This window comes from Hylobates moloch, unplaced genomic scaffold (genome assembly GCF_009828535.3).
Source record: "Hylobates moloch isolate HMO894 unplaced genomic scaffold, HMol_V3 SCAFFOLD_12, whole genome shotgun sequence".
Taxonomy (NCBI): domain Eukaryota; kingdom Metazoa; phylum Chordata; class Mammalia; order Primates; family Hylobatidae; genus Hylobates; species Hylobates moloch.
The window spans coordinates 14,667,342-14,680,212 of NW_026652287.1; the positions used below are offsets into that span (position 1 = coordinate 14,667,342).

A 12,871-nucleotide genomic window follows, 5' to 3' on the forward strand; every position below is an offset into this window, starting at 1 on the left:
CAACAGAGCAAAACTCCGTCTCAAAAAAATAAAAAGTAAATACAAATTAAAAAATAAAAATAAAGAAATTCCTAGAAGTGGAATTGCTCATCAGTGTGGATTTTAAATTTAGACAGATATTGCCCATTTGTCCTTCAAAGCAGTTGCACCAATTTATAGTCCCACTGTGAAGGTATGAAGACTGATACTTTTTGAACTTTGTCAGATCAGTGAAAACTTTTCTCACTATAGTTTTAATTGGTATTTCGCATTATGGGAGATGTTGAACATCTCTCTCATATGTTGAAAAGCCATTTGTATTTCCTTTTTAATTTATAGTAGATCTTAGATTTTTTTTTTTCCTATTTCTCTTTTGACATTCTTTATGCTGATGTTTTGTGGAAAGGAGGTGGGGAGAGTTATGCAAAAATTTGTTACAAGGAGTGAGGTAAAAATCTACCTTTTTTTCCCCCAGTTAAGCTATCTCCTTACTCCCAAATATTTTTCAATAATCCATCTTTTCCACACATTTTTGCCCTGACATTAAAACATCACTTTCACACTTAATCCATTTAAATAAACAACTGAGGTAAAATTATTGAAATGGTTAAAGGACAGATGTAAATGTTACAAACATTTGCAATGTAAAAATAATGTAATTAGAAAAATCTAAGGGCAGGAAAAACATATGCTTACTAATTTCCTTATCTTTCAGAGTAGATGAACAATAATATTTCTTAAAATGTATAGGACAAAAGAACTAAAGTAACTTCAATTTCGTAAAGCCTTTAATAATTTTTTTTTAACTTTAGAGGATCTTTTAGGAACAGAAAACTCTTTTGGTGAAGAAATTACAGCTAAAGTTAAGCAATTGTTTTAATTTTTTATTTGTGTGTGTGTGCGTGTCAGACAGAGTCTCGCGCCATTGCCCAGGCTGGAGTGCAGTGGCGCGATCTCAGCTCACTGCAATCTTCGCCTCCCGAGATTCTCCCGAGCAATTCTCTTGCCTCAGCCTCCTGAGCAGCTGGGATTACAGGCACACACCACCATGTCTGGCTAGTTTTTCTATTTTTAGTGCACACAGGGTTTCACCCTGTTGGCCGGGCTGGTCTCAAACTCCTGACCTCAAGTAATCCACCCGCCTCAGCCTTCCAAAGTGCTGGGATTATAGGCATGAGCCACCGCGCCCAGCCTATGCAATTGTTTTAATTCAGTCTCTTCTAATCCTGTTAAATTCAAGTATACCTTAATTAAATCGATTATACATAAAATTAGCTTGTATAATAAGATTCCCATGTAAAATGATTTCTAGTTATTCATTGTTCTGAAAGAAAGAGAGGGACGTGTCTAAAATGATATTCTGTAACTTAATATTTATGTATTTATTTCAAGATGGTAGAATTTCGGGTGATTTTCTTTTTTTTTTTTTTTTTTTTTGAGACGGAGTTTCATTCTTATTGCCCAGGCTGGAGTGCAATGGCACGATCTCGGCTCACGGCAACCTCTGCCACCCTGGTTCAAGCGATTCTCCTGCCTCACCCTCCCTAGTAGCTGGGATCACAGGCATGTGCCACCACGCCCAGCTAATTTTGTATTTTTAGTAGAGATGGGGTTTCTCCATGTTGGTCAGGCTGGTCTCGAACTCCTGACCTCAGGTGATCCACCCTCCTTGGCCTCCCAAAGTGCTGGGATTACAGGCATAAGCCACCGTGCCCGGCCGATTTTCCTTTTTTATGCATTTTTCTGTGTTATTTGAATGTTGAAAGTAAACGTATTTTTGAGAACAATAAAATTGTCCTTTTAAAAGAGTCTGAGGGCATTCCAGTTGTAGGGGTTTGGAGAACAGTGGGCTTTTAAAAACAATGAGGAGGCTGGGTGCAGTGGCTCACGCCTGTAATCCCAGCACTTTTGGAGGCCGAGGCGGGCAGATCACGAGGTCAGGAGATTGAGACCATCTTGGTCAACATGGTGAAACCCCGTCTCTACTAAAATACAAAAAATTAGCTGGGCATGGTGGCACATGCCTGTAGTCCCAGCTACTTGGGAGACTGAAACAGGGGAATTGCTTGAACCTGGGAGGTGGAGGTTGCGGTGAGCTGAGATCGTGCCACTGCACTCCAGCCTGGCGACACAGCAAGACTCTGTCCCAAAAAACAAAAATAAGAAAAGCAATGAGTAGATGGGATTGCAGGCAGAGAGAACATAGAGATGTGAAGGCAAAGGCCTAGAGGTGTGAAAGGTATGCACGGGTTTAGAATTACTTAGAATGTACTATTGTGTAGGAAGGAGGAGTAGCAATGAGTAGATTTAAACCTAGAAATACAAGCAGGAACCTGGCTGTAAAAGGCTATACTTTATCTAAGAGACGGTGAGATATTAAGATGTAGAGTGTATCTGTTTGTAAAAGGCTTAAACAGGTAAGAGTTTATCTCATGTAATAGGAAGTCCAGGACATTGGGAAAGGAAGTGGAGTAAGCAGTCCAACGCTCTAAGCAGCTCAACAATGTCCTCATCGACCCAAGCTCCTTCTCTCTTTCTACTTCACCATCCTTAGCATGTAGCTTTTAGTGTCTTTGTCATAAAATGGCTGCTACATTGCCAGGACTCAAGTTTTAATTCCAGGCAGGAAGAAGGAGAGAGAACAAAGGGTAAAACACCTTCTCCTCACGTGTCTTGCCTTTTTATTCTAGAAAATAAAACCTTCCTCAAGAACTTCTGCCTACATCTCACTGGCCAGAATTTAGTCACTTTGTGATCTGTAACCACAAAGAAGTCTTGGATTCAGTTCCTTTACTTCCTAGTGCTTAAAGTAAGGCAAAAAAAAAAAAAAAGAGAGACAGAGGGAGAGATTGGGGCTGAAAGCTGTGGCTCATGCCTGTAATCCCAGCACTTTGGGAGGCCAAGGTGGGTGGATCACCTAAGGTCAGGAGTTTGAGACCAGCCTAGCCAACATAGTGAAACCCCATCTCTACTAAAAATACAAAAAGTAGCTGGGCATAGTGGTGCATGCCTGTAATCCCAGCTACTGGGGAGGCCGAGGCACAAGAATTGCTTGAACCCGGGAGGCGGAGGTTGTAGCAAGCCAAGATTGCACCACTGTACTCTAGCCTGGGTGATAGAGTGAGACTTTGTCTCAGAAAAAAAAAAGAGGTTGGAATGGGGGGTTAGTGGCCTGTAGTATCTGTTGCAATGAATGATCATACCTGTATTTTAGAAAGGTAATTATGGTAGTAGGACACCAGAAAATCACCACCACCACCCACACCCGCGGCAGAAAAAATTTTTAAAGCCTGAGTTGCAGCCGTAGCTCTTCTACTAATTAGCTGTGGAAATCACCTAACTTCTCAGGGCCCAAATTTTCTCACTTTGAAAAAGAAAAATTTTCTTTTTTTTTTTTTGAGACAGAGTCTTTCTATGTCACCCAGGCTGGAGTGCAGTGGCCTGATCTCGGCTCACTGCAAGATCTGCCTCCCGGACTCAATTGATTCTTGTGTCTCAGCCTCCCGATTACCTGGGACTATAGGCGGGCACTACCACGCCTGGCTAATTTTGGTATTTTTTATTTTTACTTATTATTTATTATTTTTATTTTTTTGAAACAGAGTCTCACTCTATCACCTAGGCTGGAATGCAGAGGTGTGATCTCGGCTCACTTCAGCCTCCTTCTCCCAAGTTCAAGCAATTCTCCTGCCTCAGCCTCCAGAGTAGCTGGGACTACAGGCACGTGCCAACATGCCCCGCTAATTTTTGTATTTTTGGTAGAGAGTTTCACCATGTTGGCCAGGCTGGTCTTGAACTCCTGACCTCATGTGATCCCCCTCCCCAAGTGCTGGGTTTACAGTTGTAATGCCCCTCCTCAAGTGCTGGGATTACAGATCCCCCTCCGCAAGTGCTCGGCCTCCCCAGGTGCTGGGATTACAGTTGTGAACCACCATGCCTGGTCCCTAATTTTGGTGTTTTTAGTAGAGATGGGGTTTCACCATGTTGGCCAGGCAACTCTTGAACTCTTAGCTTCAGGTAATCTGCCCACCTTGGCCTCCCAAAGTTCTGGGATTACAGGCATGAGCCACCATGCCCAGCCTTGAAACAGAAAATTTTCTAAGAGGCATTCCCATTCTAAAATTCTATGATGTTAAGTCATAGCTTTAAGTTTACTAAAAACCGATTAGCTCTTTATAATTGTAAGCACTAGAGGAGGAAAATGATAATACTTTCTTCCTTTCTTTCTCATCCTTGAAATGTGCAGGCTACACTTGCTTTTGGAAATGATGTTTTTTATTCAAAAAGGACTCTGCCTAGGAAGAGGTATTTTATAAAAGCAACAGCAAAAACCGCAATTCCTCTAAGAGAGTCAGAATGCAGAACTACAAGACATATAGATTGTTTTCTCACAGGGCCCTATTATTTTTTATCTGTTTAAATTATACAGAAATTAAATTCATTTCATCAGCTAAGGCCCACTACATTATATCTCATTTTCCCAATGTCTTCAAATTACAATTTTACATAAGTAAATTTTCCACATAACTCAACTTTTGCCTTCAAAAAATAGTCTTTTTTTTTTTTTTTTTTTTCCCACTCTGTCACCCAGGCTAGAGTGCTGTGGCGCAATCTCGGCTCACTGCAACCTCTGCCTCCCAGATTCAAGCGATTCTCCTGCCTCAGCCTCCTGGGTTGCTGGGATTACAGGCATGCATCACAATGCCCAGCTAATTTTTTATATTTTTAGTAGAGATGGGATTTCACCATGTTGGCCAGGCTAGTCTCAAACTCCTGACCTCAAGTGATCAGCCTGTCTCGGCCTCCCAAAGTGCTGGGATTACAGATGTAAGCCGCCACACCCAGCCTAATGTCACTTCTTGAGGGCTCAGAGACAGTGTTTCATGAACTCTTGAGGCATAAAAGGGGCTATATAAGGGGCATTTGCCCTTTTGCAAAATAGCCCACAAACCTCTGTTTTATTATTATTTGTTTGTTTGGTTGATAGGACTGTTAGTCATGAAATTTCTCTCTCTTTCTCTACTCTTAAGCTGTCAGAGAACTTAACAAAAGCTACTTCTTTTTACAACAGGTGGTAACCCTACCTTTCCCAGTCCTCAATCCTTTACTCTTCACTCTTTTTTTTTTTTTCTTTTTTGAGATGGATTTTCACTCTTTTTGCCCAGGCTGGAGTGCAATGGTGTGATCTCAGCTCACTGTAATTTCTGCTTCCCAGGTTCAAGCAATTCTGCTGCCTCAGCCTCCCGAGTAGCTGGGATTACAGATGCACGCCACCACGCCCAGTTAATTTTGTATTTTTACTAGAGACAGGGTTTTACCATGTTGGCCAGGCTGGTCTTGAACTCCTGATCTCCAGTAATCCACCCGCATGAGCCTCCCCAAGTGTTGGATTAGAGGCGTGAGCCACCGCACCAGGCCTACTTCTCCACTCTTATTCTCTGTCTAACCTGCTATGGGCTGAGAAACTAGGAAGCCAGATTATGTAACAATCATTAATAATATTGAAAGTGAGGGATGTTTATATGAAGAATAATTTATGGACTTTAGAGCAGTTGTTTTCAGTCCTCAGAGACCCTTTTTTTTATTGGGGAAATGAAGTTGCCAGAATTTTGATCTCTGGATAAATTGAACAACCGGCATATTTTCAAGCATACACTATATGACCACAGAAATAGAGAACAAAATATTCACAAGTCTGTTTTTCAAGGGATAGTGTGTATGGGGGTGAGGATTGAGGCAAGTTATAATAAGAATAGAAAAAGGTGCAGTGTTGTGGCTCACGCCTGTAATCCTAACACTTTGGGAGGCTGAGGCAGGTGGATCACTTGAGCTCAGGAGTTTAAGACCAGCTGGGGCAACATGGTGAAACCTCGTCTCTACTAAAAATACAAAAATTAGCCAGGCGTGGTGGCGCATGCCTGTAATTCCAGCTACTCAGGAGGCTGAGTCAGGAGAATTACCTGAACCCAGGAGGTGGAGGTTGCAGTGAGCCAAGATCGCACCACTGCACTCCAGCTTGGGCAACAGAGCGAGACTCCATCTCAAAAAAAAAAAAAAAAAAAAGAATAGACTATACTATGCATTGCTTCTGCTGCTTATATAGTTTCAGATTTAAAAGGTACAAGCCTACCTGCTACTTTTTAAAGTTCTAGTGATTTTTTTATTACTTACAAGATAAAGTAAACCTCAAGAATTCTCACATGAAAAGATACTCAACATTCACTAATCATTGGAAATGGAAATGAAAACCACAATGAGGTATCACCTCACACCTGTTAGAATGGCTATTATCAAAAAAGATAAGCGATAATAAGTGGCAAGGGTATAGAGAAAAGGGAATCTTTATATACTGTTGGTGGGAATGTAGATTGGGGTTGCCATTATGGAAAACAGTATGGAGGTTCCTCCGAAACCCAAAAAACAAAATGTTATTCGTTCCAGTAATCCCCCTGCTGGTTATATACCTGAAGAAAATGAAGTCAGCACCTCATAAAAATACCTGTGCCCCCATGTTCATCACAGCATTTTTCTCTATAGCCAAAATAAGGAAACATCCTATGTGTTCATCAGTGGATGAAAGGATAAAAGAAATTATGGTATATGTGATATAGGTATTTAAGACTCAATAATATATATAAGACTGAATAATATTTTATTATATATATATTTATTTATAACATTTATTATGTATATAGTCTTAAGAAAGTGGTCCTGCCATTTGCAGCAATACACGTGAACCCAGAAGACATTATGTTAAGTGAGATAAACCAGACACACAAAAAAATACTGTACGATCTCACTTACATGTGGAAACTAAACAAAAGAATAAAACACAAAATGAAAGATGGCTGAAAGGGATGGGGAATGGAAAGATGAAAGTCAAATGGTACAAAGTTTTAGTTATGTGGGATAAATAAGTATAGAGATCCAGTTTACAGCATGAGGACTATAGTTGATAATATTGTATTATATCTGGGAAATTTGCTAAGACTAAAGATTTTCGGTACTTTGCCACCAAAAGGTAACTATATGAGATAATAGATATGTTAATTTGCTTAACTGTAGAAATAATTTCACTATATATATGTGTATCAAAACATGTTGCCATATGCTTTAAATATGTACAATTTTTAAAAAGAATTCTCACATCCGCACAATGGGGCTTAAGGAAGAAGAAAAAAGCATAGCTATCTCTTTATGAGATTTACAAAATATGGAAGGACACATGATATGAAAATCATATTTTATTATTTGTGTAATATCCATAGAACTATTTTATGATTCTCTATATCCTTTTATATCTGTACCTTGCACCTAAGGATGTTTCTTCATTATCAGTTTATTTTTTTCTCCTCCCTCAATCAGCATAACTTTGTTCGACGAGACCGGCCACTACGTGTCCTCATTGACCTCATACAGAGGACAAAAGATGCAGTTCGTGAGCTAGATAACCTACAGTACCGAAAAATGAAAAAAATACTTTTCCAAGAGACACGGAATGGACCCTTGAATGAGTCACAGGAAGACGAGGAAGTAGGTTCAATTTATTTTAGCAGGCACTTACAGAATGCCCACTATGTGAAAAAGTTCTAGACTGGGCACTATGAAAAGCTTTTGAGGATAAAAATTAATTGATGCTGTCTGCCTTAAGAGACATGAAGGGTTGTACAAGAGACGTTCATAAAATAACACTTATATAAGGCGAAATATGAAAAGTGCTACAGAGGTGTAGCCCCATTGCAGGGGTCCATCATGGGGAGAAAATAAGTCTGCTGGTGGGATTAGTGAAGGTTTCGTGCAGGACATGATGTGGGTGATTTCTGACAAATGGGCATAGGGTATTCTAGACTCAGAAAGGTGTTGTGCTTTAGGAAGATTATCCTAGCAACAGAGTGTAACATGGATTTGAATGGGCAACATCCTGGCTAATAGTCCATGCAAGAGGTAGTAAGGTCAGTGTCGATGCAAATGGGGAAAAGGGAACACTTTTGAGAAACATCGTAGAGGTAGATTTGATAATCCATGGCTTCTCATTGACAATGACAGATGAGGAGTTTAAGGTGACTCTGAGCATTTGAGCCTGGGTGGCTAGGAGTATGGCAATACCAAGAACAGAGAAAAAGGACCAGGGAGAAAGAGTAGGTTTAGGATGACTTCAGTTTCGGGCCGTTTGAGTTTAAGGTCCTGGCATTATATATTCTTGCCAGTATACAGATAGAAGTTTTCAGTTAGAGAATCCTTGATGACCTTAGTAAAAGCAGTTTACAGGACTAGGTAGAATGAATAGTAGATTACTGGGGTTGTATAATTCATGGGAGTTGATAAGGGGGAGACAGCAAAAAAAAGTAATTATGTTAAGATTCAGAAATTGGGTTAAGAAGGAAAAGTAAGAATGGACAGCATGTAGAGAGATCCATAAATATAAGGCAGGCTTCTTCGTCTTTAAATGCAGTAGAGATGGAGCCAGGGCAGAGTCAGAGGCACTGAAGGTAGAAGAAAGGGATGTAGTTAAAGAGGTAGGATTTCAGAACGTAGACAGAACAAGAGCAAGAGTATTTTAGCTTTTTAACAGAAAATAAACATAACAGTATTTTATCAATAATTCTAAAAATGAAGCTCAGAAAGTTGCATTGAACTATAAAATTTCCTGATTGCATATATAGAAATGATCCCCTTTAATTGGGAAAATAAGTCTATTAAAAATACAATGTATGATCTTCCATTTTATATTATGTGGTAATTTTTTATATTGCCATGGCTAAGTAACAGTTTATTAAAGTTATATGTGTACCGTATGGTTTTTTGAGAAAAAGGTTTATTTGTAGCTAAATGGATTTAATTGTATTATTCAATCTTATATCAAAAGATATCCCACTGTGATGGATAAATTATATGTTCTGATTATTTTACCACTTTTCAAATAGTAGTCTTTGGGCCAGTAGTGATGAATACCAGTATTATTTAACAGATATATTTAATAAGATTACAGAGATAAGCATGATAGAATTGCTTGAGGGAGGCAGACTTTAATTACCTGTCCAGGAAAGTAGAATTAATATCTCTGCTTAGATATGAAGTTACTCAATAATGACTTGCAGAGGGAGCATATTGCTTGTCAAATATCTGAAAACTCTTTCCACTCTACTTTTTCAAGTGACCACTGCTGTATTTGCAGATAACCTAGAGCTCACCTGTTTAGTGGCCAGCAGTCTTCCTCTAGCTCCTTGATGTTCCAGAAGGTCCCTTACAAACCTGGCTTGATTTTGCTTACTGAATAGCAACATGATAATATTATAGTGTGTGTGACAGGGGAAAGCCCTGAGATGGCAGCATTTGGAGCCTTATGACCCATTTCCAGAATGGCGCCTGGGGAAGGCATAGGAAGTGAATTTGAAATGTTTGAAAATGGTGGAGGAGTAGTGGAGCCAGTACATAAAAAGTTCATCTTTGCAGATTGACAGAAAGGCAACTTAACACTGCAAAATTGAGTGTGCTTGATACTTTAGTCAATGGATGGACTCTTTATCTTCAGTCTGTTTTTCTAACTTCAATGCCCCATTTTTATAGGACAGTGAACATGGAACCAGCCTGAACAGGGAAATGGACAGCCTGGGCAGCAACCATTCCATTCCAAGCATGTCTGTGAGCACAGGCAGCCAGAGCAGCAGTGTGAATAGCATGCAGGAAGTCATGGACGAGAGCAGTTCTGAACTTGTCATGATGCACGATGATGAAAACACAATCAATTCCAGCTCCTCCGTCGTGCATAAGAAGGTAGGTTTCTTGGTACCCTCCACAGAGGTGGGCTTTGTCAATCATAGTGAATCCAGTTCAAGTCACTTAGCATCCAGATGTTTCAGTTATCTTTTTGCAACTGCAGTGTGGGACTAAACCTGGCATGTGACAGTTTTCTTACAGTCAAAAAGTAACAAAGGACTACACGGGCTACATCTGTGCCTATTTCTTCATCTCCATGTCTCATTACTCTGATGTCCGTCATCATCGATAAATAAGTTGAAGAATTTGATAAGTCCTTCTCTAAACCAATAATCTTAATACTGTAGACCTTCAAGTCTTCCTGAGTGTAACCTGTTGGTTGTGCCCTTTTAGAAGTATGCTTTTTCAAAAGTATGTTTCTTGGCTGGGTGTGGTGGCTCACACCTGTAATCCCAGCCCTTTGGGAGGCCTAGGCAGGTGGATCACTTGAGTTCAGGAGTTTGAGACCAGCCTGGCCAACATGGCGAAACCCCGTCTTTAATAAAAATACAAAAAATAGCCGGGCCTGGTGACGTGTGCCTGTAATCCCAGCTATTCGAGAGGCTGAGGCAGGAGAATTGCTTGAACCCAGGAGGCGGAGGTTGCAGTGAGCCGAGATTGCACCATTGCACTCCAGCCTGGGCAACAGAGCGAGACTCCGTCTCAAAAAAAAAAAAAGAAGAAGAAGAAAGAAAGAAACTTGCTTCAGGTAAAAGGAGGATTTACTCTAGCAGGGAGTAAGGAAAGCCTACCTGATGAGGTGACATTTAAGCAGAAATTTCAGAAACAAATAGAAGCTAGCCAGCTGGGGTAAGAGATGGGAATGAGTCAGAAAGCAACAAGTACAAGAGCACTGAGACAGAGAGAGCTTAGTATGTTCAAGGAAAAGGGGAAGGCCATAGAAGCTATGGCTGGTGTGCTATGTGGACAGTGCATCAGGACCAGAGAGACAGCAAAGGACCCAGATTATCAGGAAGGCATGGAAGCAATTTGAGGAAATGAAAGATGTCAGACAGATGCAGAAATCTACCAAGAGATCAGCATTGCCAGCTGGTGTCCTTTCAACATGGGCAAGTGATCATGTATTTGAAGAGTAAAAAAGAAGGTTTTGAGGCCAGACGCAATGGCTCACGTCTGTAATCCCAGCACTTTGGGAGGCCAAGGTGGACGGATCACGAGGTCAGGAGATCGAGACCATCCTGGCTAACATGGTGAAACCCATCTCTACTAAAAATACAAAAAATTAGCCAGGCGTGATGGTGGGTGCCTGTAGTCCCAGCTACTCGGGAGGCTGAGGCAGGAGAATGGCGTAAACCTGGGAGGTGGAGCCTGCAGTGAGCCAAGATTGCGCCACTGCACTCCAGCTTGGGCAACACAGTGAGACTCCATCTCAAAAAAAAAAAAAAAAAAAAGAAAAAGAAGGTTTTGCTGGGCTGTCTTTTCAGAGGGAGTGATCATGAGTGCTGACAGGTCTGGCACTTTCCTTTCTATTACCCCTGGGGCTCTGTGAGTATAGGGAGCAAAAAAGAGGAATTCAGTTGGATCTTTTTGCTTCACGACTTCTCAGATAGGCAGCCAGAATTAGAAGAAAGACACTACTGGCATAATCAACAAGAAAGAAAACCCTGGTCTAGAACTCATGGGATTTTTAATTTTATTTTTGCATGCTGCCATAGACCTACCTTGTGATAATATGAGTGTTTCAATACTTTTCTCTCCTTGATGTGATAACTTAAGTAGAACAGATAAAATTTATATTCTGAAGTAGAAGATAATTGTATTTGATCCACAAAAAATATATAGATCAGGAAGAATTAAATTATATATTTCTATTTTATTTTATTTTATTTTTTTTTGAGACAGAGTCTTGCTCTGTCACCCAGGCTGGAGTGCAGTGGCGCGATCTCGGCTCACTGCAACCTCCGCCTCCCGGGTTCACGCCATTCTCCTGCCTCAGCCTCTCCGAGTAGCTGGGACTACAGGTGCCTGCCACCACGCCCGGCTAATTTTTTGTATTTTTAGTAGAGATGGGGTTTCATCGTGATCTCGATCTCCTGACCTCGTGATCCGCCCACCTCGGCCTCCCAAAGTGCTGGGATTACAAGCGTGAGCCACTGCGCCCGGCGTATTTCTATTTTATTATGAAATATATAGAGGAAATATGATGGAAGAAAATCAAAACACATTCGCAAATAAGACTTTGGATGAGTTACCTTTAAAATGTAAGTGAGCTCAAAAAATAGAATATATATGAAAACTTAATGTTAAATATGGTATCTTTTCATGAAATCCATTTAGTTCTTATACCTGAGCTTAAAATGTGTTTTCTTTAAAAACAATAGAAATAAAAATTATTCATAAAGTTTATGGGTGGTTTACTCAAATTCCTAACACTTTTTCACTTGGGAACATAAATAGGATTTTTAACTCTCAACAGAAAATTTTGTATATTAAACTTAGGAATGAGGAAACTAATTTATAGTTCTATCTATCTGCCTCTGTTAGTTTTATTTTACTCTGGACAAGTAACAAATTCAATACCTAGAATAGTGCCTGGCACAGCATAGACATTCAGTAAATAACTGTGGAATGAATGAATAGACCAACAAAACCAAAAAGAAGGCAAGGAATAAATTAATTACCAAATATTAAATATCATACTCTACTGGTTCATTGAACATAATGGATCAAAAGGGTTAAATAATCTTAGCTATCTTTGCAGTTTGAAAAAGTTAAATGATAGTTAAATGAAAATTAAATGAATACCCAACACAATAAGAACATGCTTAATAAATACCAAAATATATGAATATGGGAGAAGGAATCTTTTGTCCCTTGATTGTTATAATCAAGCAGACATTTCTTTTCTTTTTTTAATTTTTTGAGACAGAGTCTCGCTCTGTTGCCCAGGCTGGAGTGTAGTGGTGCAATCTCGGCTCACGAGCAGACATATCTTAAATTAGTCAAATTAATTTGACTAATAGTCAAAACAGATCTGAAACAGATTACCATTTTGGATAGGAAATAAATTTGCTTTTTCAAAGAAGAACCTTAAAAAAACAAATAAAATGAAATCCATGAGTAGCTAGTGAGAGCATGACTTGCACTTAACTGCTCTGCATCCAGAATAAAGATG

At 39.8% G+C, this 12,871-nt stretch overlaps 1 protein-coding gene across 8 annotated transcripts in view; it reads left to right on the plus strand.

Moving 5' to 3' along the window:
* The window catches only part of TAOK3 (TAO kinase 3), a 225,608-nt gene that overhangs the window by 165,020 nt on the left and 47,717 nt on the right, over positions 1 to 12,871 (plus strand). For all 8 annotated transcript variants that reach the window (XM_032168554.2, XM_032168551.2, XM_058425064.1 and 5 more), the window contains 2 exons: positions 7,345 to 7,512; positions 9,547 to 9,753. In XM_032168554.2, the coding sequence (XP_032024445.1) occupies positions 7,345 to 7,512; positions 9,547 to 9,753 (375 nt within the window). The remainder of the gene's footprint in view (positions 1 to 7,344; positions 7,513 to 9,546; positions 9,754 to 12,871) is intronic.